The sequence below is a fragment of the Prionailurus bengalensis genome, chromosome C1, assembly GCF_016509475.1.
Source record: "Prionailurus bengalensis isolate Pbe53 chromosome C1, Fcat_Pben_1.1_paternal_pri, whole genome shotgun sequence".
Classification (NCBI taxonomy): Eukaryota; Metazoa; Chordata; class Mammalia; order Carnivora; family Felidae; genus Prionailurus; species Prionailurus bengalensis.
In genome coordinates this window covers 104,454,769-104,480,872 of record NC_057345.1, presented here as the reverse complement: position 1 = coordinate 104,480,872, position 26,104 = coordinate 104,454,769, and the positions used below count along the sequence as shown (strand labels likewise).

The 26,104-nt window shown below is 44.0% G+C and overlaps 1 protein-coding gene across 6 annotated transcripts in view; it reads left to right on the top strand.

Moving 5' to 3' along the window:
• PDZK1 (PDZ domain containing 1) overlaps positions 1-26,104 on the top strand; it is a 59,113-nt gene that overhangs the window by 23,539 nt on the left and 9,470 nt on the right. For 3 of the 6 annotated variants that reach the window (XM_043576036.1, XM_043576033.1, XM_043576032.1), the window contains 6 exons: positions 9,815-10,026; positions 10,694-10,943; positions 13,137-13,273; positions 14,102-14,297; positions 16,994-17,190; positions 23,457-23,681. In XM_043576036.1, the coding sequence (XP_043431971.1) occupies positions 9,817-10,026; positions 10,694-10,943; positions 13,137-13,273; positions 14,102-14,297; positions 16,994-17,190; positions 23,457-23,681 (1,215 nt within the window). In that variant the 5' untranslated portion in view covers positions 9,815-9,816. Of the gene's footprint in view, positions 1-6,795; positions 6,869-9,814; positions 10,027-10,693; positions 10,944-13,136; positions 13,274-14,101; positions 14,298-16,993; positions 17,191-23,456; positions 23,682-26,104 lie in introns of those variants that run through there. The other 3 variants (XM_043576035.1, XM_043576034.1, XM_043576037.1) reach the window with 2 other exon arrangements.

Sequence of the window (26,104 nt, the reverse complement as noted above, 5' to 3'; positions counted from 1 at the left end):
GCTTCTCAGGCCCACTCCATCCTGGGCTTCCATGCAATTTTTTTTTTTAATGTTTATTTTTGAGACAGAGAGAGAGTGTGAATGGGGGAGGGTCAGAGAGAGGGAGACACAGAATCTGAAGCAGGCCCCAGGCTCTGAGCTGTCAGCACAGAGCCTGATGCAGGGCTCGAACTCACGGAGTGTGAGATCTGACCTGAGCCAAAGTCGGATGCTTAACCGACGAGCCACCCAGGCACCCCTGGGCTTCCATGCTATCTATGTATTTATTTTATTTTATTTATATTAAGTTTATTTATTTATTTTGAGAGAGAGCATGCACGTGTGGGAGGTTGAGGGGCAGGGAGAGAGAGGGAGACAGAGAATTCCCAAGCAGGCTCCGTGCTGTCAGCACAGAGCCCAACGTGGGGTTTGAACTCCTGAACTGCGAGATCGTGACCTGAGCTGAAATCAAGAGTCAGATGCTTAACTGACTGAGTCACCCGGGCGCCCCTTAGACTTCCATGTCCTAAGCTTAGTGACATTTTCCGTTCTCCTTCTCTCTACCTCTTGCCATCATTTCCCACTGTTAATTACCTGATCTTGAGATTCTTCTATTAGTTTTGACTACACTATAAAATCTTGGCCTTCTGATTGTTCTTTCTCTGCTTCCTCTTCTGGTTGCCCAGATATAGGATTACCCCAGGCTTTATCCTGCGTCCTTGTCCTTTTGTGTTCCCACTCACGGAGCTTCACCTTGCTCTGCCGTGCACACCCAGGCCACCGTCTTTGAGCCCACACTCCTATCTACCTGCAGGATGTGCTGTCCAGTCCTCTGATCTAAGCCCATCACAAACTGACTTTGCCACAGCATTCGTTACCATGACACCATCTTTTTAAAAACATTTTTAAAAATGTTTATTTATTTTTGAGAGACAGAGGCAGAGCACGAATGAGGGAGGGGCAGAGAGAGAGGGAGACACAGAATCTGGAGCAGGTTCCAGGCTCTGAGCTGTCAGCACAGAGCCCGATGAGATCATGACCTGAGCTGAAGTCAGATGCTCAAACAACTGAGCCACCCAGGCGCCCCACCATGACACCATCTTTTAATGGTATCGCTTTTCTGTCAGTCACCAAGGCATGAGCTTGGTTTTCTCTGACACCTTCCCTTTGCAACACTGAACTCAAGCAGAAGCCTTGTGAGTCTCCTCACTGCCATAGTAAGAATACCATAAACTGGGCGGTGGAGTGTGTGTGTGCTTAAACAATAGAAATTCATTTCTTCACAGTTCCAGAGGCTGAGAGTCTGAGGTGAAGGCATCAGCAGGGTTGGTTTTTCTGAGGTCTCTCTACTTGGCTTGCAGATGGCCACCTTCTTAGTGTGGGCTCACCTGGCCTTTCTGTGGGTTGCACTCCCTGTGTCTCTTCATCATCTTGTAAGGATTATTGGATTATTTCCCTACCCTGTGACCTTATTTAATCTTAATGATCTCTTTGTAAAGTCCAGTCTCCAAATATCATCACCTTGAGGGTTAAGGCTTCAACAGAAGAATTTGGGGAGGGACACAGTTCAGTGCATAAGAGAGGGGAGTCTGGGGCTTGAAGCAGGAAAGGCATCACAGTTGGATAGTAGGAAAAACTGAGCTAAAGTAATAAATCTGGGAAACAAACGGCCTTCCTGGAGCAGCAGGTAGAAGGAGACGGTGATGGCAGAATTAGAGCGATCTTGCAGCTCAGAACTGCGAGGAGCCAAAAGCACCCTGTGCGGGAGCCGGCTGTTCCTTGTGAGGGCAAACCACAACCCAGCTGCGTGTGAGAGAGGTCAGATTAGGGGGAGGAACAGGGGCCATTATACCCCCGGGGGCTGCCAACCTGTTGCACCTGTCCTCTGGTCACAGTGGGTGTAAATGAGTATTGTGGACACGGGTGCTGTCGAAACGGCCCTGGCTGTGGCCACCTCTGCCTCCAGAAATCTGAGGGAACAGGACTGAAGGATTGATATAATCTGTCGCTTTACTGCTGTTGCCTCCACTCTGTTCTCACAGCTGCCATGCCGGGTCAGGGCCTGACCGTCTGTGAGTAGGATTATCACAACAGCCTGTGACCTGGCCGCCCCACGGGGCTTCTTGGCTCCAGTGCATCCCGCCTGCCATTCTCGTGGAGCCCAGCTCTGAGCCTGCCCTTCCTCTGCCTGTAGTGGCATCTGCTGACCACGAAACTCAGGCCAGCTCCTCGGGCTGGAGTTCAAGGCCAAGATTTTACAGTGTAGTCAAAACTAATAGAAGAATCTCAAGATTGGGTAATTAACAGTGGGAAATGATGGCAAGAGGTAGAGAGAAGGAGAACGGAAAATGTCACTAAGCTTAGGACACGGAAGTCCAAGGGCCCGGGTGGCTCAGTCAGTTGAGCATCTGACTCTTGATTTCAGAAAGGCAAATTGGCCGTCCTTTTTGTCATGTTGGGCCTTTAACTCTTCTCTGACCACACCCAAGCACGTTCCCACTTCCACACCTGACGTCCACATCGTTCTCAGTGTTTAGAATGTTCTCTTCCTACTTCCGTACCTATTGAAGTCCTACCTATCTGTTGTCAAGATCTACATCAAGTCCTACCTAATCTGTGAAGTCTTCCTGAATTTGCCCCACGTTGTAGGTCTTATGGCGTTTAGATTGTGCTCATAGAGGTAGCTCTTTTTGTACTAAAACTTTTCCTTTGCCCCTATTCAACTATAAAAGTCCCTTGAGAATAGAGGTGGTGTTTAACTTTATCCCATCAACCATTTAAGACTATTTTGCATTTTTAAATGTTTAAATGTTTATTTATTTCTGGGGGGTGGTGGGAGAGAGAGAGCACATGCCTGCATGAGTGGGGGAAGGGCAGAGAGAGAGGAAGAGAGCAGCAGGTTCCTCACCATCGGCATGAAGCCCGACATGTGGTTCAAACACATGAACTGTAAGATCATGACCTGAGCCAAAATCAAGAGCCAGACGTTTAACCCACTGACCCACCCAGGTGCCCCAAGAGTATTCTGCATTCAAGTCAGGGCGAACATGGGTGGCCTGGACAAATGAAACCAGGGTCATATGTCTTCTTCTTGATGTTCAGTAGAAAGTGGAAGAACCTTTGATCACGATCCTAGTGGCCTTCACCCACTCCAGTATGCTAACTGAGGAATTTAAGGAGGGGGAAAGTGCTTGGAAGGGAACAAGAAGCTGAAGTAGAGCTGTCACGCACTCCTCTTGCCCAGGGGCTCACGGGATGACTGGAAGAACCACAGGATGACTGGTAGGGCCTCAGACAGGAATGGAGCTTAAGACTCCACCCACAGGGTGCTGGGGGAGGAGGCATGGCTTCTGCTTTTAAGGTTGGTTAGATTTAGGGGGTGGACAGTGGCCCCACAGACTTAACCCATAGAGTGAAGATCACATGGGAGCCGTTCAAGGTTGCTTTCACCTGCTTGATCCTGTTTGCCTGGCTCAGAACTGGAACTTGGGGAGGGAGGCATGAGGGACAGGCTTCAGGTCACCATGCACTCCTATACTGTTGGCCAAGGCATTGACTGGTCAGGCTGGATCCCGAGGACTGCACATGGTGGCCAGGGCCTCTCCTATCCCAGCTGCCCCCTTGGTTTCTCATGTTGAGTACAGGTGAGCTTAAGGTGGCTGTTAATAGTTCACCCAACCTTGACATTCTTTTCTGATCCATGAGGGTGTTATCCCAAGACTGAGGAGAATAAGTGGGAGTTAGGACAGCAAAGGGTGGTTTTAAGCACTAGTTTCTTAAGTTAGTGGGGCGTTCTAAAAAGGCTCCTGTTCAGGTTTCAAGCCTGGAGCCTGAGTCAGTAGATCTGGGGTGAGGCATAGGCATTGATGTCTAGAAATCTCTATAGGTGATTCTGGGGGCCAGCTAGGGTTGAGAATCCAATCTGTAAGGTGCTCGGGAGGTTCAGTGAGGTTGTGTACATGCCTGGCACACAGCGAGTTTTCAAATGGCAACGTGATTTATTATTGCATCACCTGAAGGTCTATAGATGTATACTCTTTCGACGAAGTATATCTGTTCACTCAGATGAAAGCGGATGGGGCCTTTGGGCATGAGTGGACAACTCCCAGGATTGAGGAGATGAACGAAGATCTTACAATTCTTGCTTTACTTCACTTTGCTAGGAGCTGTCCTTTCTTTTCCTTCCTCAGAAGAATTTGATCTCCTGACTTGTGTTTTATCTGATCTTTAGCAACTTCGGGATTCCTTTATGAAATACCTGGAGGCTCACAGGAGTTAGACAAATAACTCTGCTTTGGAGTAGGGCACGTTTCAGAGAACCCCATGTTCACTTTTGTATTGGGAAATGCTTTGTGTTCTTGTCAGGCTCCCACTGACTTTGAGACTCTCAAATATTTCTTAGGAGATCATGGAGTTTTCATGAGCTAAGTGGCTTTAAGATCCCTTCACTCCCACCCGTTTCCTGCACTGGGTAGGCTTATGAGCATTCATGTCTATGATAGTTTTCTTTTCTTTTCTTTTCTTTTCTTTTCTTTTCTTTTCTTTTCTTTTCTCTTCTCTTCTCTTCTCTTCTCTTCTCTTCTCTTCTCTTCTCTTTTAATTTTTTAGAGCATGAGTAGGGGAGAGGGGCAGAGAGAGAGAAACAGAGAGAGAGCAAGCGAATCTTAAGCAGGTTCCACGCTTAGCACAGAACCTGATGTGGGGCTCGATCCCCCGACCCTGGGATCATGACCTGAGGCAAAATCAAGAGTTGGACGCTTAGCAGACTGAGCCACCCAGATGCCCCTATGATAGTTTTAAATTAGAAATTTCCACATATAACAATTATCTTAGAACAGAGAATGTTTTATTTTTAATTTTTGTCTTTTTTGTAGTTGGCACACAATGTTATATTCTTTTCCGGTGAATATAGTGATTTGACAACTTTATACTTTATGCTATGTTCAAGTGTAGCTACCGTCTCTCACCATACAACACTATTGCAGTACCATTGGCTGTATTCCCTATGCTATACCTTTTATCCCCATGACTGATTCATTCCATAACTGGAAGCCAGTATCTCCCACTCCCCTTCCTCCCTTTTGCCCATTCACCAACCCCTCCCATCTGGCAACTCTCAGTTAGTTCTCTGTATTTATGGGCCTGCTTCTGCCTTGTTCACTTTTTTAGATTCTATGTATAACTGAAATCATATTGTATTTGTCTTTCTCTGACTTATTCACTTAGCATTATACCCTCTGTGTCCATTCATGTTGCTACTAATGGCGAGATCTGATTCTTTTTAGTATGTGTACTGCCAAAGCGAGCACAAGATCTCATTCCTTTTTATGGCTGAGTAATATTCCATTATATAATATAATGAATATATTACCTATTAATATATTAACAATAAATATATATTTGTACATTATATATTAATATATCATAATATATCATCATTAATTTATTAATATTATATATTAATATAATGTAATTAAATTATATATATAATATATATATTTCCATCTTCTTTATCCATTTGTCTATTGGTAGGCACTTGGGCTGCTTCCATATCTTGGCTATTTTAAATAATTCTGCCATACACAGGGGTGCACGTATCTTTTTGAATGAGTGTTTTTGTTTTCCTTGGGTAAATACCCAATAGTGAGATTACTGGACCGTATGGTAGTTCTCTTTGTAATTTTTTGAGGAACCTCCATACTGTTTCCCACAGTGGCTGTACTAATTTACATTCCCACCGGTAGTGCACAAGGGTTCCTTTTTCTCCATATCCTTGCCAGCACTTTTTATTTCTTTTTGTTACTGGCCGTTCTGGCAGGTGTAATGTGACACCTCTGTGGTTCTGACTTGTGTTTTCCTGATGATGAGTGATGCGGAGCATCTTTTCACGTGTCCTGTTGGCCATCTGAATGTCTTCTTTGGAAAAATGTTTATTCAGGTCCTCTGCCTATTTAAAAAGCAATCAGATTATTATTATTATTATTATTATTATTATTATTTTGTTTTGTTTTTGTTTTTGTTTGTTTTTTGTTTTGGTAGAACAGGGAAATTTCTGATGTGCAGGGTGACAGGTAAAGCACACTTCACTACAAGTCCTGTCGCCTTCAGGATCAACTGAGTGGAGCCTCACTGCTTCCCCAGCCAGCCCTGCCGAGGAAAGTCCGGCAGCTTCCAGACCCAGACACACAAACTGAGGGGAAAATGAGCCGACTTCTGAGCCTCGGCCAACCAAATCGAACTCTCTTGGCTTTTTGGGTCTGGTTTTTGTAGATCATGAACCCTTAGGAACAGCTCCTGGCTCAGACTTCTCTGTGTGCAGGCTGGTGGTGAGGGGGTGTTGACTTGGGGTCAGAGATGGGCCCATGTTGATGGTTGTCTGAGAGGTTAGAACCCTTGGCCGGCTTGGAGCTCAGAAGAGTCCTCTGGGTCCCACCAGCTATTTCTTTCGTGTGGTAAATAGCCCAGCGGCTTCAATTCTTTCTTCTCTGGCCACATCCAGAGGTCCTGTGTGCCCTCCTCTGTCGTCATTGCCTTGCCTTCCCAACTTCTAAAATGTGCCGCGTTTTTCTTCTGGGCCATGGGCATATTATTCTCTTTCCTCGTAGCAATAATCTACTCCTTTTGGAAGAAGGTGGGGTCTAAAGGTAAGATTAATAATTAAGATTGATTAGAAAAAATATCTGGCTCTCAGCCCTGAGTCTCTCCTGTCCACCAGCCAGCACTTTGTTCTCTTTCCCACAGACAAGCAACTTGGTTGCCAAGAATTGACTTTCTTCCCAGAGCTCAGAAATGGTTACAGCTTTCTTTCGTTTCTAGGGTTGATGTGAACTGGGGGAATAACGCCTGTTGAAGATTTAATGGGCTCCAGCACTGGATTATTGCTGATACAGTATTATAGAAATCCATACGCTTTCGCTAGTTAAACACTTGTCCACCATAGGGATCTGGGCTGGATTTTCTCAGGAAGCAGAAGACGGAGATTGGGGCTGAAGAAACAGGGAATGAGTACCCTTAAATACAAAGATCCTTCCTATTAGGCCCTGTGTTCCAGAGTCCCGGGCATCCTCACCACAAAGCAGCAGGTCATCGTGGATCCCAGCCCCGATTTAGGGGCCAGTGTAACACCAGGATGCGGATTAGATGGACCCAGGCCTGGAGCTGGACTGGAGCCCAGCCCCTTTGACTCCTAGCTGAATTGTCTCTCAGCAAGATGGCCAAGGAAATCGTTTCAGGGCTCTGAGGGTCCAATGGAAGGCCCGGCTTTGGGGTTTCGATATGTTTTTCTCTGCTGCTGTGGTGGAAGGGGTTACATATTTCATCAGTGTGGCATGGGCACCGGCATTAATCCTTCAGCGGCTGACCAGTGGGGAGGGCTGACGGGTGGCAGGAGGATGTAGGGGGCCGGCGCCCAGGCTTCAAAGACACAAGTGCGGATCTGAGTGATTGCTGTCTGGCTGTTGGAAAACTTTCATCAAACAAACAATTTGGGATTTTGCCAAGAAGCAGTGATCTGTCTTTTCTTGTGTGTTGAGCTTTTGGGTCTCTACAGAGACCCAGGAAAACGTTGCCTCTTCCCCCCTCCCCAAACACAGGACTAGTCTCCTAGCAAGGTGGTTTCACGTTCTATCCTCCCAGACCTGCAGAGAAAGAGATTTTGATCCTGTGGCTGACTCCCAGGGTGGGAGATAGCTGAATTTTAGGGGTGAGGGCCTGAGAAATGGCCTTTATTTTGATTATAAGGACTTGTTGCAGATTTTGCAGGATTTGGTTGAGGCTTGTTTACAATTGCTCCCAAATTTCGGAGGGCTCTGGGTTTTTTCTAGCTTTTCAGCTCTATGAAATTGCAAGTTGAGAGGGATCTAGAGGTGAGTGGACAGCGATGTGGATTCAAGCTGGAAAATGGGAGTGATACTTGCAGGCCAGATGCTCAGCAGAAAGAAAAAGTAAAGGCCCAGGGAGCCCGGGTGCCTGCATGCAAGGAAGCCCTGCTCTGGTGATGCCCAGTCCCTCCTAATGCCCTCCCCTGTCTCCTCCCAAAGCGGTGCTTTCCTGGCGATGGGTCATGCTAGGAGGGCTGCGAAGCTCCCCCACGGGTGGGTGATGACCTCACGATTGTGGCTCTATTTTTCTCTTCGCGGGAGACACAGCGGGGAGGGCTCAGCCCCGGGCCCTCGGTGAGAGATCACTTGGAACAGTGTCTATTTGTTTGTTCTCTTGGCCGCTTAGTCATTCAGGCCGCTGGTGGCGTGGCCGCCAGACTCCGCTGAGACTGTAATGGCCAAGTTGTCAGGCAGCGGGAGGCTTTCTGCCAGGTTTGAACTGTATGCCTCTGTGGGCATGAAGGTCAGAGATGGCTATCTGGGATCACCATGAGGTGGCTTCTAAGGAGCCTGGAGCACTTTGCTGTCTCTCCTCCACGCCCCACCCCCCATACCCCACACGGTCATCTGTTCCTGTCCCTCCAGGAGGGAAGGGACAGACGGTTTATTCTCTGATTTACTGGTAGGGAACTGTGACGAGCTGAGCACGAGGCTTGCGCAGCAGGCAGCGTGACCTCAGAGTCCAGCCTTCTGCTCTTGGACCTCTGCCTGGCACCAGCCGATCTGGCTTCTGTTCTCACTCTCCTGTGGAAGAAGATGCTTACGCTAGGAGGGATCGATGATGCTGGCAGGAGCCTTCCCCGTACGAACCGAGTGCCAAAGTCCCAGCTGGTGGTTTTCATACTTGTCCTTGCTTCCTCCTGTGGCCCGGGGCCCTGCTCCGCCAATGGGGCAAGAGGAAGGGCAGGATGGATGGGAACAGAAGCTGCTTCAGACAGGAGAATCTGACCCGGCCACAGGAGTCCTTTCTCTGTTGGGTATCCCTACTTTGCTCTAAAACTTCAGGGTCCTGGTTCTCTGTCTCCTCTCCAGTAGGCCAGGCCAGCTCTGAGGCCTGGCTTCTCTGGTTTTTAGTTGTTTGAGGTCTTCCTGATCCTGTCCTACCTTACCTGCCTCCCACTAGTCCTTCAGGTCTTGGGAAAGGCGTTTTCCCAGGAAGCCAGTCCCAGGGACTTCTGCCCGTCCCAGTCCCTGCTCCCAGCGCCCTCTGTTATAGTCTGCCTTATCACTGTGTTCTTTCCTAGCATATCCCTCACCACGTGTTGTTGTAAAAATGTGTGCTCCTCTGTATGAGAGGCAAAGTAAAGGTCCGTGTTGTCCACAGATTTATCCTCAAGGCCTATTACTTGGGAGGCTCTTTAAATATTTAAATGAAAGTGGGCTTGTGTCTTTCTTTCTTTCTTTTTTTTTAAAGTTTATTTATTTATTTTGAGAGAGAGAGAGAGAGAGAGAGCATGAGCATGAGCAGAGGAGGGACAGAGAAAGAGGGAGAGAGAGAATCCCAGGCAGGCTCCATGCCATCCGCACAGAGCCCAGCATGTGGCTCGATCTCACGAACCATGAGATCATGACCTGAGATCAAGAGTTGGACGCTTAACTGACTAAGCCACTCAGGTGTCCTGGGCTGGTATTTCCTTAAAATATTTAGGTCAGGTGTTAAACCTTTCTTTAGGAAACAAAGAGGAATTTGGGTTTGGAGCTATTGAAACTGAAAAATCTATGTCTGGGACCTAGCCAAATACATGGGTCTGAAACTCAAGTAAAAAGTTCATCCTTTGGGAAAGAGATTTGGAAATCCTTGGCAGGTCCTGGAAGGCGGCCTCCTAAACCTCAGTGTTGCTACAGTCTAGATTTGGTGTGATTAGAAGAAGAGAATTATGGGAGATGGAACACATGGGTTCTTTCTCCAAGGGGATTTTCTGTCCCCTGGGTTTATCCGATTTTTTTCATCACAGAAATGGCCTCCACCTTCCACCCACGAGAATGTGAGCTGTCTAAACAAGAAGGGCAAAGCTATGGCTTCTTCCTGCGAATTGAGAAGGACACTGATGGCCACCTGGTCCGGGTGGTTGAGAAGGGTAGCCCAGCGGAGAAGGCGGGCCTCAAGGATGGAGATCGAGTTCTTAGGATCAATGGTGTCTTTGTGGACAAGGAGGAACATATGCAGGTGAAAGGGACATTTGGGGTTCTTCTAGGATCTCTTTGGCTCCCACATATCTGCTGATTAGTGTTTGGGGTCAGCAGAGGTCTCCCAGCTGCCACTGGCAAGGCAGACGCCCTATGGCTGTACTTTCTGCCAGTTAATCGTCTCCTCCAAATTAACTGAGAACCACAAAATGGTTCTTAGATTGAATAGTGTCAGAGCTAATAGGCATTGTGTTTGCTCTAGGCTAGGAACTCTGCCGGGCGACTTCATAATCATTATTTTGTTGAACCTTTGTCACAACCCATGAGGTACGTATTACCATTCTGCAGATGAGGGCTCAGAGGCTCCGATGACTTACTAATGTCTTGATGCAGTGAACATGTGGGACGGTCTGACCTCACCCCACTTCTGCCTGCCTCCCCATGCACGCCCTTTCCACCACACCATGCTGTTTCCATGAGCCCAGCTGGGATCGGGGCGCTCTAAGTTCTAACAGTGCTAGAGCCCCGCCCCCTCCAGCCCGCACCTGGTTCTTGGGAGGGGTGGGGTAGAGACGGCTGGACACTGTGCTGACTGTTTGGGCTTCAGAGACCAGCATTCGGAATCCTCTGGATCCAGAGACTGAGCCAGATGGTGAGCATCCCCTGGAATCGCTTCTTGGTTCAAGTTATCTTTTTCTTTCTCCTAGGTTGTGGATCTGGTCAGAAAGAGTGGGAACTCCGTGACTTTACTAGTCCTGGATGGGGATTCCTATGAGAAAGCCATGAAAAAACGGGTAGACCTGAAAGAGTTGGGTCAAAGTCGGAAGGAGCCGAGTTTGAATGATAAGAAACTGCCCCCTGTGGTGAAGGAAGGAGCAGAGACTTGGACGCAGCCGCGTCTCTGCTACCTGGTGAAGGAGGGGAGCAGCTATGGCTTCTCTCTGAAAACTGTCCAAGGTGGGCTTGAGGGCAGGATTTCCAGAAGAAAGATACTGTTATTGGCTAATGGCTTCTTTGACCACCTTTTCAGATGCTATGGCTGTCTAATTGTAGCTTCTCCCTCCCCTCTCCCTCCTTCCCTGACCCTTCCCTCGCTTTGACTATTGTGCAACAAGGGATCAAGACACTGGACCCATCATGGGGTGACGAGGGGCCACTGGGCACTCCTGTCCCCTAGTGTTAGGCTGAGCTTTGAGATCAGAGTGTTAGAGGGCTGATGCTTCTTTGTTATTCTTTCGTAGCTTCTTTAGGGTGAGGGTGGAGGGGAGAAGGGGGAATAAAAGGCAAGAAAAAGGAAATTTTTCATAATAGCTACTTTTGAGTAAGGATGCTGTCTTCCCACTTCAAGTGCCCAGGTGATCACACATTCAACAAATTCTTGAGGGCCTGTTGATGTGCCAGACACCATTCTAGTGGCTGAGGATGCTATTAAAAATCCCACCCTCCTGGGGTGCCTGGGTGGCTCAGTCGGTTGAGCATCCAACTTTGGCTCAGGTCATAATCTTGCAGTTCATGAGTTTGAGCCCCGCGTCGGGCTCTGTGCTGACAGCTCAGAGCCTGGAGCCTGCTTTGCATTCTGTGTCTCCCTCCCTCTGCCCCTTCCCCGCACAGGCTCTGTCTCTCTCTGTCTCTCAAAAATGAATAAACGTTTAAAAAATTTTTTTTAATAAAAAAAAAATCCCACCCTCCTATGACATTTAAATAGTACCTTCTCAGCTGTGGCCCAGCCTCAACTGCTCTGAGGTACATCCCTGACCTCTGAGAGGTACACAGTGATTTGAAAACTCCTGACCACCAGAAAGTACTAGAAGCTCTGTTTGTAGAGTTTCAGAGATACAGACTATGCAATTGACTGTGGTTCCGTAATGGTGTCTCTGGGATTTAGAGCCATAGAGGCTACTGGTTCCACCTTGAATTTGTTCCTCCCATGTTCCTTCTGATACTGGAGAAGCACTGGTCATAATTAGGTAAGTGATAAAGAACAGACCGATAGTAAACATAAAACTTGTTTCCAAGGCCTATTTAACCTATAGCAAGAGATATAAACTAGGGAGAAGAGGCATTTCTCAAGTTTGTCCACTATTAAACACAGTGGTGTAGGTGGTCAAGGGAAGCCTGGCATTTCTTAGAAGTCCATTATCAGCAAAATGGTAAAAAAATTATCATAATTCAGATTCAATCCATTTGGCCCTTGTGTTAGTGAACATAATGCATGGTTTAAATGAGCTTTATGAAGAAAATGTTTTCTACGTGACAAATATATAACAAGAGAAATTGTAATGGGAGAAATTTTAAGACAGCAGTTTCTACTGTTATTCCTTACAAGTGATTTATTTTGTCATTATGAAGCTGCCCTTTGCCTAGGTTGAAATATTAATATCTTGAAAGAATTGATATCATTTCTCTATCTCTAACTCTATCTCTATCTCTATCTCTATCTCTATCTCTATCTCTATCTCTATTTGTATCATTTCTATATCTAGCTGCCTTCTGTGGCTCTGTCCTCCTAGGCTTGCATCGGTGAGATTTGGTGACCTCATTGGTACATGACGGTTGGTGATAGAACTAATTAAAGAGGACAGGGGGCACCTAGTGGCTCAGTCAGTTGACTGTCTGTCCGACTTCGGCCCAGGTCATGATCTCACGCTCTGTGCGTTGGAACCCCACGTCGGACTCTGAGCCCTTACAGCTCAGAGCCTGGAGCCTGCTTCCGACTCTATGTCTCCCTCTCTCTCTGCCCCTCCCCTGCTCACGCTCTGTTCTCTCTCTCAAAAATGAATAAACGTTAAAAAGAATTAAAAAAAAATAAAAGGACAGAATGGAACAGATGCTTTCTAATTCCACAAATGCGAAGAATGGGAGTGTGACAGCAATACAGCCCAGGCACAGCTCGGTGCTTTTCCGGTTCAAAAGGCCAGTGCCACCTGAGATTCCTTCCTTGCGTTTAGTTGGGGTCGGAAATTCTATTAGAATCAACAAAACTCAACAAAGCTCCTAGCACAAAGCCAGGAGCTGTAATTATAATTCTAGATCAGAAGGCAAAGTTAGCCTTAAAATTGGAGGTTGTAATTTTTACGTTATTGGGAGGAAACCCCTTATTGTTGGACTTTCTGTGTGATGGAGTTGTGATGCTGGTCCACTCCCTTTCAGGCAAAAAGGGAGTGTACATGACTGATATAACACCTCAAGGTGTGGCTATGAAAGCTGGTGTCCTGGCCGGTGATCACTTGATTGAAGTAAATGGAGAGAATGTAGAAGACGCCAGCCATGAGGAAGTCGTTGCAAAGGTATAGCCCAAAGGGGCACTTTTCTTACCTTTCACTCTCCTCCTGTTGGAAGTGACAGGAAGACAGGAGTGGTAGTTTATGATGGAAGGAATATAATGATGGGAAGCTAATCCTTTGTTTTCAGAGTGAATAGACTCACTAGTGGTGTCAGCAGGGTTAGCATAGGGTTTTGGAACAAGGCTAGTTTCGTGTTATTTCAAAGAAAAGTGTTCTAAAGAACTGTCAACTTTATCTTTTGGATCTTTTTGTACCTGATTGGGAGCTCCGTCTGAATTTATAACAAATTGAGTGTTTCACTAAAATGTTTTAGCTCAAGCTGGCAGAAAACCAATGTGATGATGAATATAGAGCTACGTGTAGGAGGTGTTGGAAGACCTGTTACCCCAGGTCTCATGCCCTGGGTCCATGACACATGGATTACGCTCTCAGGTTTTCCTTTGAGGTCACGTGGAACCATGAAAACTAACCAAGTTCTCCTGGTAGAATAATTTTTCACAGTAGACCTTTACCTTCTTTTCCAAACTCCTTCTCTAGACGTAAGTACTTCGCTTAAGTACCTTTCTGGGTTTTCTGAATCCCAGCTCTCACTTGGGTTCAGTTAGCATCTGTGTGGGTGAGGTCATACTTAACAAAGGGGAAAACAGCTGTAGAAGTGGGGATCGAGAAATCCCAGGGAGATCAGGAGGTAGTGTTATAGTTCAAACTCAGGCCTCACATTGCATATTTTCTGTCGAACCTAGAGACTGCGTGCCTCTGCGCAGAAGCTCTCCTCCTCCCCCGTGCCGTTCTTGGAGACCGCTGTCAGTCTTACTGTGTGTGCTGTTCCAGGTGAAGAGTTCTGGAGGCCGTGTCATGTTCCTGCTGGTGGACGAGGAGACTGACAAGCTCCACACCGAGCAGAAGACCAGATTCAGGAGAGAGACGGCCAGTTTGAAACTGCTACCCCACCAGCCCCGGCTCGTGGAGATGAAGAAGGGGAGCAATGGCTATGGTTTCTACCTGAGGGCAGGCCCGGAACAGAAAGGTGAGGCGCTAGACGAGCAGAAAGCGTGGCAGTGGAACCAATTGAACAATGAAGTCCAATTCTTCATCCTAGTCCGACTCCAGAGTTCTGTTAGGCCCCCAACTTCCGAGCTGCTGCACGAGGGGATAGTAAGAGACTAGAAGGCATGGCCGGGTCATTTTCCATGGGGGCCTGACAATGGGTGTCTCGGGTTTTCCTTAGCAGAATGATAAAGCAGAATTTTAGATCTGGGTGGTAGTGTGCTGTAAATTTGCTCTCCAGGGGGGAAAAACCCACCTAATTTGTAGCATTTGTTGATCTATTTTATTTTATTTTATTTTATTTTATTTTGGTGGTGCAAATACTCCCATTACATCTGATTTCAAGCTACCAATGTGCTGTCACAGAGTGCAATGTTGAGAAGTATTGGCGAGAAAGGGTTCTCACGAGCTTGGACAAGCCAGCTCCAGTACGCCACCAGATCCGAGGCAGAGGTGTGGGCTGGGGCCTGGGAATCCAATAGAACCAGGAATCTTTCTAATTCCTTGCAACTCAACAAGAAAAGAACTACAGTCCTTCTAGGGAAGCTGAATATATAAAAGAACGCAGCTTCAGGCCATTTTGCAAACTGTTATTCTCCTAGAAGTTGCTATGTTCTGTTCATTATGTATATTTGAATTAATCAAATGTTAATTTGATTCATATTATATAAAAGCATCCTCAGGGCCTTCTAGAATATCAAGTGGATCAAATAGGAGTTCTTCAGTCAAGGAGCCTCCTGTTTAGTAGAGGAGATGCAATACTTATGTCCGTAACTGAAGGTAGTTGTGAGGAGAACCTTAATATGGGTTAGATAAAATACTGTTGGAATTCAAGGTTGGAACACATTTTCCTTACTAAAAAAGTACAGGAAGACCTCATAGTAGAGATGGCACCTGAGCTCAGGCTTTGCAGTATGAATAGAATTTGGACAAACAGATGGTGTGGGAACAACGCAGGCCATTCCATTAGGATGGGATTGTGTGAATAAAGCAGGGAAACATGGGCACAGTTTGGCATCTGAGGTGTAGCACAGGAAACCATGTTAGAAAGGTAGTTTGGAAAGAGATGATGAAGGGCCTTTAATACCAGGTTGAAGAGTTTAGACTTGGCTCTGTGGTCGATGGGGAGTTAAAAGTTTTTTCAACAGTGTGATAAGAAAAAATTAAGCCTATAGCACCTTGGGGGCTTACACATCTCAAACACAATCCTAATAATTCTGCAAGAAGAATTTCTGAACTTAAGGGCTTGGAGAAGATACAGTAATTATTATAAAGTCAAATAGTTGTGGTTTAACTGGGACCAAACTCAGGTCTGTTCTGTTCTTTTTTTTTTTTTAATTTTTTTTAATTTTTTAATGTTTTTATTTATTTTTGAGACAGAGACAGAGCATGAGCTCTGAGCGGGGGGGGGGGTGGGTGGGCAGAGAGAGAGGGAGACACAGAATCCAAAGCAGGCTCCAGGCTCTGAGCTGTCAGCACAGAGCCCGATGTGGGGCTCTAACTCATGCACTGTGGGATCATGACCTGAGCCGAAGTCGGATGCTTAACTGACTGAGCCACCCAGGCGCCCAGGTCTGTTCCGTTCTAAAGCCCACACTCGTGCTGTTGCCCCGGGGAATGACTTGGTCCGACATTGCATCAAGAAGAATCTGAAGGCAGATCTGTATTGGAGAAGGCAGAGATCAGGGACAGGGAGAGCAATTCATAACTGAAGGTAGGTAGAGTTTAAGGCAGGAACTAATACCACCTGCATTGAGGGTAGAGGAAGTGGCTCCAGAGAAGAGGAGATGTGTCAAATATTAAGGCAGCAACAAAGGACCTAGGAGTTGATTGGAATATGGGGAGTGGACACTGAGGAAGAATTGTTCCTACGTGTCAGTGACTGGAGTGATGGTGCTCCCATGAACAGGTGACCTAGAGGAGGAGCTTTGGGATGGGGGTGATGGGCAGAGATGGCTTTTGGTTTGAGTATGTTACATTTGAGGGATCTATGGGATACCTAGTTGGAGATGCCCAGCAGCCAGCTGGAAAAGTGAAACTGGAGCTTGTTACAAAAGTGGGAGGGACAACAAAAAAGACAGTGTGGGAGATCTGAAGGCATCTGGTAAAGACAGTTCAAGTCGGGAGAGGAAGGCGGAAGACACATTGTCGAGGCACGCCCACAAACACATTCACAGTCAAATATACCTAGTGGCTACTAAAATGCCAGCATGGGTTTCCTAGGCTCTGTCTTCTTTGGTTTTGTTCTTTCTTCTTTCAACCCTCCTTTTAATGGCTTAGCTTCTCCATAAGATGTATGGGTTACAAGAGCTTCCTGGAAACTAGCTGACTCCTAATACTTAGCATGTTATTTTGTCAAGATTGAGCCTCAGACACTTTTAGTAACATGATTTTTTTTTCCTTAAGGTCCTTTCATTGGTAATGGCTAAGTTTGTTCCTGGAGTAAGTTCTGGGCAGGGAATGAGGCTGGATAGGGTGCTCACAGGCTTTCTCTGATGCCAGTGGGAGGGGCAGTAGCATTCAGCACGCCTTTTACATTTATTTATCAGATCCATCGCTTCTCGGCCTTTTGGCTAAGATCAAGTGTATTTATCAGATCCTTGGGCTCCAGCAGAAATGCCACAGTTTAATTTAGGGATCTTTCTGATAATTTTATTTAATTTTCTGGGAGGGTAGGTCAAGTCGTCAAGGACATAGATTCCGGAAGTCCAGCAGAGGAGGCCGGCTTGAAGAACAACGACTTGGTAGTTGCTGTCAATGGCGAGTCTGTGGAATCCCTGGATCATGACAGTGTGGTGGAAATGATTAGAAAGGGTGGAGATCAGACTTCGCTGCTGGTGGTGGACAAAGAGACGGACCATATGTATAGACTGGTAAATAATTCAAGGCCACGCATTCGTGCATTAAGGTTGGGTCCATTCCCTCAAGTCCTCAAACTTTGGCTAAGTTACCACTTTGATTTTCAAACTGGAAGGGGTGTAACGGTCATCATTAAGGCTGAATTGAAGGTCAAGTTGGTAGTGACAAGAGAATGCCAAGTGATTGGTACGTGAGTTTTAAATCCTTAGATTCAAGATTTTGAAAGAATTTGCGAATGTAACTACAGAATTACTCTTGCTGATCTGAGAAAAATCTACGAACATTACCCTGGAAATAGGCAGATACAGCCCTAACTGTGCCAAATAGCAAACAACTGGATTTTAAACTATAGACTAATAAATGCCATTAACCCTGCATAAAAGCCTAGAAAGGATTATTAAATAGCTCCTGAGCCCTTAGCAAGGGAATAGAAACATGGATTCACCAAGACTAACATTAGTGTCACACTAACCTTATTTGCTCTTAACTTTTAATCACAACAGGTGGTACCTGCATGTCTTTTTTTTTTTTTTTTAATAATCTTTTAATTTTATCACAAGAACTGAGGTTCGGTCTAGTTTAAAAGACATTCAGGGACCTTCAATATACCATCCACCTTGCTAGGTGGTGGTCACACAGATGAACAAGGATGAACTTATTCTATGTGATATACAATAATGGCAGCATCCGAAGGTACATAAATGATAGCGAGGAATATGATAGGGGTGGAGTTAGCCCCTTTTTACAGATTTGTAATTTCTTAGTCTCTCTAAACTTGATTTTTTTAAGTCACCCATCCCAGCCGGTATTTGAACCCAAGTTGTTTTGCCGAGTGCAGGGCTTGAACTCGTGACCCTGAGATCAAGACCTGAGCTGAGATCAAGAGTCGGATGCTTAGCTGACTGAGTCACCCAGACACCCCTGAACCTAAGTTCTTAATTCATTCCACCATATTCCCTCTCAGCACATCTTGATTAGGTATTTCAAGATACTTGTGTAAAGAAAATTGAAGAGTAAACTGGATGATAGAAGGATTTGTGGGTTTTTAGCTAGTTTACGGCCATACTTGAAGGAAAATTGATATTGGAACAATGTCGTTCTGCATAGATGTCTCCAATGGTATTCTGCGTATCCTAAGCTGTTTATAATCCAATTTGGAAACATGGAAAATGTTTAACATACTTTAGTCATACAGATGGCTTAATGTGTTGATGGGTAATTAATTTACTAGAGATTATAATATTCAAAATATCCAGTCAGGATAGAAAGAAGCATAAAAACTAGTAAGTTTAACTTTAAACAGGAATAAATTTCACATACTAATTTAAAACTAAATTGTATGCATATCAAATGGTGAGACCTGATTTGAGGACTATAAAAAAAGAACAGAACCTGATGATACCCTACATAGCTGCCCCCACCCCAAAAAGGCAATTTAAACGGACACTTGGCTTTTGGAGAGGACAGTTGGTCAGACCATACTTAAAATGACTAGTAAGTAATGTATGCTTGGGCAAGTCACCCTGGCTGTACTTGTTTCCTTAGTTGTAAAGTGGGGGATAGCTACTGTGCAGTGTTATATGAGCTAATATTTAGAACATTCAGAATAATGTGTGGCATATAGAAATGTTGTTTAAGTCAACATCGTGTCCAGTTCTGAGAACATGACTATAAGAAGTCCAGTATCAAGAAAGGTAATTGGAGCAGAGGTTCTAGAAGTCACAATGTGAGTATTTAGCTTGAATAAGCATAGACTTTTGGGGAGGAAAGGAGAGTATCTTCAAGAATTCTAAAAGCAGGGGTGCCTGGGTGGCTCAGTTGGTTAAGCTTCCAACTTTGGCTCAGGTCATGATCTCAGGTCTGTGAGTTTGAGCCCCGCATCGGGCCCTGCACTGACAGCTCAGAGCCTGGAGCCTGCTTCCGATTCTGTGTCTCCCTCTCTCTCTACCCCTCCCCTGCTCACGCTCTGTCTCTCTCTCTCTCAAAAATAAACATTAAAAAAAAAAAAAGAATTCAAAAGACTAAATGATAACATGATGACTGTGTAAGGGGACAGATATGTTAATTAACTTGATTGTGGTGATCACAATGTGTATGTATATCAAATCACACTGTACATACACCTTGAATATATACAGTTTGTCAATTACACATTAATAAAGCTGGAAAAACCATGAAGCACAAATTGACAAACTTGGAAGTGGAAATAGACAATTCCACAATAATAGTTGGGAGATTCCTCGTTCTTAATCACGGATCAAGCCACCAGACAGAAGATAAGGAACTCAAGGACTTGAACAAAATTAACTAGATCTAACAAATATAGAGCACACTCTACCCAACAACAGCCCCAACTGAAGCTGCCAGGAACAGGGTGAGCCATTTTTGCTGAGTGGTGACCTCCCAGCTTGTGGAAAAGTTCAGACAGAAGTCAGGAAGTCACTTCTCAGGCTGCTATAAAGGGGATTCTAGCATTAATTCTTTTCCACTCCCTCCTAATTCTATGACAGTGATTCAACTATAATGTTTTGGTTAATACAAGAGAGAATTTTGAAAAACATGCTTTCCCCATCTTCTTCCTCCCTCTCCCTTCAGCCCCTGTAAAGCAGGTTCCACACAGGGGTGGGTGGATCTTTGAGATATAACCGTGAATGAAACAAACACCTAAACAAGTTCCTGGCACATACTAGGCACCCAGATATCTGAAAGTGAATGAAAACTCGCTGAGTGTTTAATGTTACTATGCTTGTCCTCAAGATTAGCTGCTGTGATCACATACAGTTGATTTGCCCTTTGGGTAGTGATGTTGGAGGTATTTTTGTATGTAACAAGTCACTGATAACTTTCCACATTTCATTTTATTTTATTTTTTGTTATTTTTAAAATAGAATTCATTGTCAAGTTGACTAACATACAGTGTGTGAAGTGTGCTCTTGGTTTTGGGGGTAGATTCCCGTGGTTCACTGCTTACATACAACACCCAGTGCTCATCCCAGCAAGTGCCCTCCTCAATACCCATCACCCACTTTCCCCTCTCCTCCACCCCGCCATCCACCCTCAGTTTGTTTTTTCTCTGTATTTAAGAGTCTTGTGGTTTGCCTCCCTGCCTCTCTGTTTGTAACTAGTTTTTCCGCCTTCCTTCCCCCATGGTCTTCTGTTAAGTTTCTCAAGTTCCACATATGAGTGAAAACATGATACCTGTCTTTCTCTGACTGACTTATTTCACTTAGCTTAATACCTTCCAGTCCCATCCATGTTGCTGCAAATGGCATGATTTTATTCTTTCTCATGCCAAGTAGTATTCCATTGATATAAACCACATCTTCTTTATCCATTCATTAGTTGATGGACATTTAAGCTCTTTCCATAATTTGGCCTTTGTTGAAAGTGCTGCTATAAACATTGGGGTACATGTACCCCTATGAATCAGCACTCCTGTATCCTTTGGATAAATTCCTGGTAGTGCTATTGCTGGGTTGTAGGGTAGTTCTATTTTTAATTTTTTGAGGAACCTCCACACTGTTTTCCAGAGTGGCTGCACCAGTTTGCATTCCCACCAACTGCAAGAGGGTTCCTGTTTCTCCACATCCGCACCAGTATCTGTTGTTTCCTGAGTTGTTTATTTTAGCCACTCTGACCAGTGTGAGGTGGTATCTCAGTGTGGTTTTGATTTGTATTTCCCTGATGATGAGTGACGTTAAGCACCCTTTCATGTGTCTGTTGGCCACCTGGATGTCGTCTTTGGAGAAGTGTCCATTCATGCCTTTTGCCAATTTCTTCACTGGATTATTATTTTTTTTTTGGGGTGTTGAGTTTGATAAGTTCTTTATAGATTTTGGATACTAACCCTATGTCCAATATGTCATTTGAAAGTATCTTCTCTCATTCCATTGGTTGCTTTTCAGTTTTGTTGATTGTTTCCTTCAGTGTGCAGAAGTTTTTTTATCTTGATGTGGTCCCAATAATTCATTTTTGCTTTTAATTCCCTTGCCTTTGGAGACATGTTGAGCAAGAAATTGCTGTAGCTGAGGTCAAAGAGATTGTTGTCTGTTTTCTCCTCTAGGGTTTTGATGGTTTCCTGTCTCACATTTAGGTCTTTCATCCATTTTGAGCTTATTTTTGTGTATGGTGTAAGAAAGTGGTCTAGTTTCATTCTTCTGCATGTTGCTGTCCAGTTCTCCCAGCACCATTTGCTAAAGAGATTGTCTTTTTTCCATGGGATGCTCTTTCCTGCTTTGTCAAAGATTAGTTGGCCATCCATTTGGGCCCAATTCTGGGTTCTCTATTTTATTCCATTGGTCTATGTGTCTGTTTTTGTGCCAATATCATACTCTCTTGATGATTACAGCTTTGTAGTAGAGGCTAAAGTCTGGGATTGTGATGTCTCCCGCTTTGGTTTTCTTTTTCAACATCACTTTGGCTATTCAGGGTCTTTTGTGGTTCCGTACAAATTTTAGGATTGTTTGTTCTGGCTTTGAGAAGAATGCTGGTGTAATTTTGATTGGGATTGCACTGAATGTGTAGATTGTTTGGGTAGTATTGACATTTTAACAATATTCTTCCAATCCATGAGCATGGAATGTTTTTCCATTCTTTGTGTGTTCTTCAATTTTCTTCATAAGTTTTCTATAGTTTTCAGCATGTGGGTCTTTCACATCTTTGGTTAGGTTTATTTCTAGGTTTTTTATGGTTCTTCGTACAATTGTAAATGGGATCGACTTCTTGATTTCTCTTTATGTTGCTTCATTGTTGGTATATAGAAATGCAACCAACTTCTGTACACTGATTTTGTATCCTGCAACTTTGCTGAATTCATGTATCAGTTCTAGCAGCCTTTTTGGTGGAGTCTTGCAGGTTTTTGTAGAGTATCATGTCATCTGTGAAAAGTGAAAGTTTGACTTCTTCTTTGTCAATTTTGATGCCATTTATTTCATTTTGTTGTCTGATTGCTGATGCTAGGACTTCCAACACTATGTTAAACAACAGTTGTGACAGTGGACATCCCTGTCATGTTCCTGATCTCAGGCGGAAAGCTTTCAGGTTTTCCCCATTGAGGATGATATTAGCTGTGGGCTTTTCATATATGGCTTTTATGTTGTTAAGGTATGTTCTTTCTATCCCGACTTTCTTGAGGGTTTTTATTAGGAAAGGATGCTGTATTTTGTCAAATGCTTTTTCTGCATCTGTTGACAAGATCATATGGTTCTTATCCTTTCCTTTATTAATGTGATGTATCACGTTGGTTGATTTGCAAATATTGAACCAGCCCTGCAGCCCAGAAATGAATCCCACTTGATCACGGTGAATAATCTTTTTATATGCTGTTGAATTCAATTTACTAGTATCTTGTTGATAATTTTTGCATCTGTGTTCGTCAGGGATATTGGCCTGTAATTCTCCTTTTTTGTGGGATCTCTGTCTAGTTTGGGAATCAAAGTAATGCTGGTTTAACTTTCCATATTTTAAAGACAGAAAGAAATGTGGAACATTTGCAAGTATATAACTGAAAGGTCTGAAATGTAGTTGAATTGGGTAACTATGAGGTTCTTGGCTATTCTTGTTTAGAAAGGAAGATGTGGTCTTGTGGTTAGTCAGAGAATTGATAACCAGAGGACCCCAATCTAATTTTAGCCAGGCTGCTGAACAGCACAATTTGGGGCAGAGCACACATTGTACTCACTTTCAGTTGCCTGATTTTGTACTCATTGCCTAATAAAAGTCCTGGACACTCGTGGGCAGCAATTTAACTGCTGCCATACTCAAATCTACCTTTTTGATTCTCTCAATTAAAACCCACAGTCTAAGCTGTTAATTCTATTTAAAAAAAACAGTCATATGTTTCCTGTTCTATGCCTCTTTTGTATTCAAGACCATCACACTCTTCTTCACATGGATGGTCTGGGAGTTGAGATGGATTAGAAGTATTTAAAGATGACTTTGGCATAACAGAAGTTTCAACTAATGGTTACAACAATAAATAATAAAAACGAGTATAACAAATTAGTACGTGTACTTCAGATGGTGATAACAGCTTTTATTTTATGTATATGTGTATTTGGTTACATGTTTATACACATTACTCATGACCAAGCTCAATATTTCTTTATACCTTTTCTGGTTAGGGTGGTAGAGAAATTTTACTGCCCCCAATCAGACGTATCTGCAAGAGCTGTGGACCATGTATGACACCTTGTAAATTAAGCCAGCGCATTTAATAAAATATAACTACTCATACTTACAATTCATGTTTTTTTTTTTCCCTTTCCTTTCCTTTCCAAAGGCTCACTTTTCTCCATTTCTCTACTATCAAAGCCAAGAACTGCCTAATGGTTCTGTCAAGGAGGCTCCGGCTCCCGCTCCCGCTCCTGTGGAGGTTTCAAGTCCAGATACTACAGAGGAAGTAGGAGATCATAAGCCTAAACTCTGCAGGCTGGTTAAAGGTGAAAATGGCTATGGCTTTCACTTAAACACCATTCAGGGTCGGCCAGGCTCGTTCGTCAAAGAGGTATGGTAATCTGGTTCTAGCAGCCCAATGAACACGCCACAGTTAGGAGAGTCCTAGTCTCTCCCACTCATTGATGGCTTAGGTTATATTGAAGGCCTACATTGATGGTTTCACTTGGGTTTAAATAAATGCTGTCATGGTCCCGTACCCTTTAAGGTAGTAATGAGTACATCCTAAGCTCACATCTTTTATTTTTCTTAAACATCTAATTGTCTTTAGGTACTTTCAAGTCAAATAGAGTGAATCGACATGACTGTAGTTGACAGTCACTACCAAGTCTGACTGGGAGTGATACTTGTTTACTCCTGTGCATTTGGCGTAATGCTCCCAGCCTATAGGGAGTGGCAGCGAGACTATCCCCATAGCTCTCAAGTTGGGAATGAAGAAGGGGAACCTATGAAATCTAATTAATGCTCCAACTCAGAAGACCTACAATATGGTACTCAACCACTGTAATGCTACTTATTTTCTTCTGATGATCTTCATGATTTTTTAAAAATTGAAGTATAGTTGACATACAATGTTCTATTAATTTCAGGTGTACAATGTAGCATTTTCACAATTATATGCATTACGAATTCTCATCATTGGTGAGTGTAGTTACCACTGTCACCATACGGTTATTAAATATTATTGACTATATTCCCTAAGCTGTACTTTTAATTCCTGTGATTTACTTATTTTACAACTGGAAGCTTGTACTTCTTAATCCCCTTTGCCTATTTTGCCCATATCCCTCCCCCATCTGCCTCTGCTTTGGCAACCACCAATTTTTTCTCTAGATTTGAATGTTTGTTTTGTTTCTTGGATTCTACATATAAGTGAAATAATAAGGCTGATTTCTGTCTGCCTTTGGTCCATCCATGTTGTTGTGAATGGCAAGATTCCATTCTTTGTTATGGCTGAGTAATATTCCATTGTGGACCCCTCCCTCCCCCCATCTTCGTTATCCTTTCATCTATTGGTGGACACTTAGGTGGCTTCCATATCTTCGCTATTGTAAATAATGCTGCTGTAAACAAAGGGGTGCATAGATAGTTTCAAATTGGTGTTTTTGTTTTCTTTGGGTAAATACTGAGAAGTGAAATTGCTGGATCTTATGGTATTTCTATTTTCAATTTTTTGACGAATCTCCATACTGTTTTCCATAGTGGCTGCACCAATTTACGTTCCCACCCACAGTGCACAGGGGTTCGTTCCCTTTTCTGCACATCCTTGCTGATACTTGTCATTTCTTATCTTTTTGATACTAGCTTTTTTGATAGGTGTGAGGTGACATCTCATTGTGGTTTTGATTTGCACTTTCCTGATTAATAATGGTGAGCATCTTTTTATGTGTCTCTTGGCGTGTGTATGTGTTTGGAAAAATGCCTATTCAGGTCTTCTGCGCATTTCTTTTTTTTATTTTTTATGAAACAAATTTTTTTTAACGTTTATTTATTTTTGACAGAGAGAGAGCATGAGCGGGGGGGTGGTGGCAGAGAGAGAGGGAGACACAGAATCTGAAGCAGGCTCCGGGCTCTGAGCTGTCAGCACAGAGCCTGACGCAGGGCTTGAACTCACAGACCACGAGATCATGATCTGAGCCGAAGTTGGATGCTCAACCGACTGAGCCACCCAGACGCCCATTCTGTGCATTTCTTAATTGGATTATTTGTTGTTGTATAAGTTCTTTATATATTTTGGATATTAACCCGTCATTGGATGTATCTTCTCCATTCAGCAAGTTGCCCTTTCGTTTTGTTGATGCTTTACTCTGCAAAACCTTTTTAGTTTGATGTAGTCTGAGTGGTTTCTTTTTGCTTTTTTCCCCTTGTCTGAGGAGACAGATCTACAAAAATGTTGCTAAGGTTGATGCCGAAGTAATTACTGCCTGTGTTTTCTTCTAGGAGTCTTATGATTTCAGGTCTCCCATTTAGGTCTTTAATCCATTTTGAGCTTATTTTTGTGTATGGTATGAGGAAGTGGTCCAGTTTCTCCAGCACCATTTATCGAAGAGACCGTCTTTTCCCCACTGTATATTCTTCCCTCCTTTGTTGTAGGTTAATTGACCATATAAGCGTGGGTTTATTTCTGGGCTCTCTGTTCTGTTCGTTGATCTATGTGTCTGTTTTTGTGCCAGTACTACACTGCTTTGATTACTGTAGCTTTGAGGATACCTTAAAATCTGGGATTGTGAGACCCCCAGCTTTGTTCTTCTTAAGATTGTTTACCTATTTGGGATCTTTGTGGTTCCACACAAATTTAGAATCTTTTGTTCTAGTTTGGAGAAAACCACTATTGGAATTTTGATAGGGATTGTATGGGATCTGTAGATTGCTTTGGGTGTTATGAACATTTTAACGCTATTCTCCCAATCTATAAGCATGGAATGTCTTCCCATTTAAGTGTGCCATCTCCACTTTCATCAATGTCTTACAGTT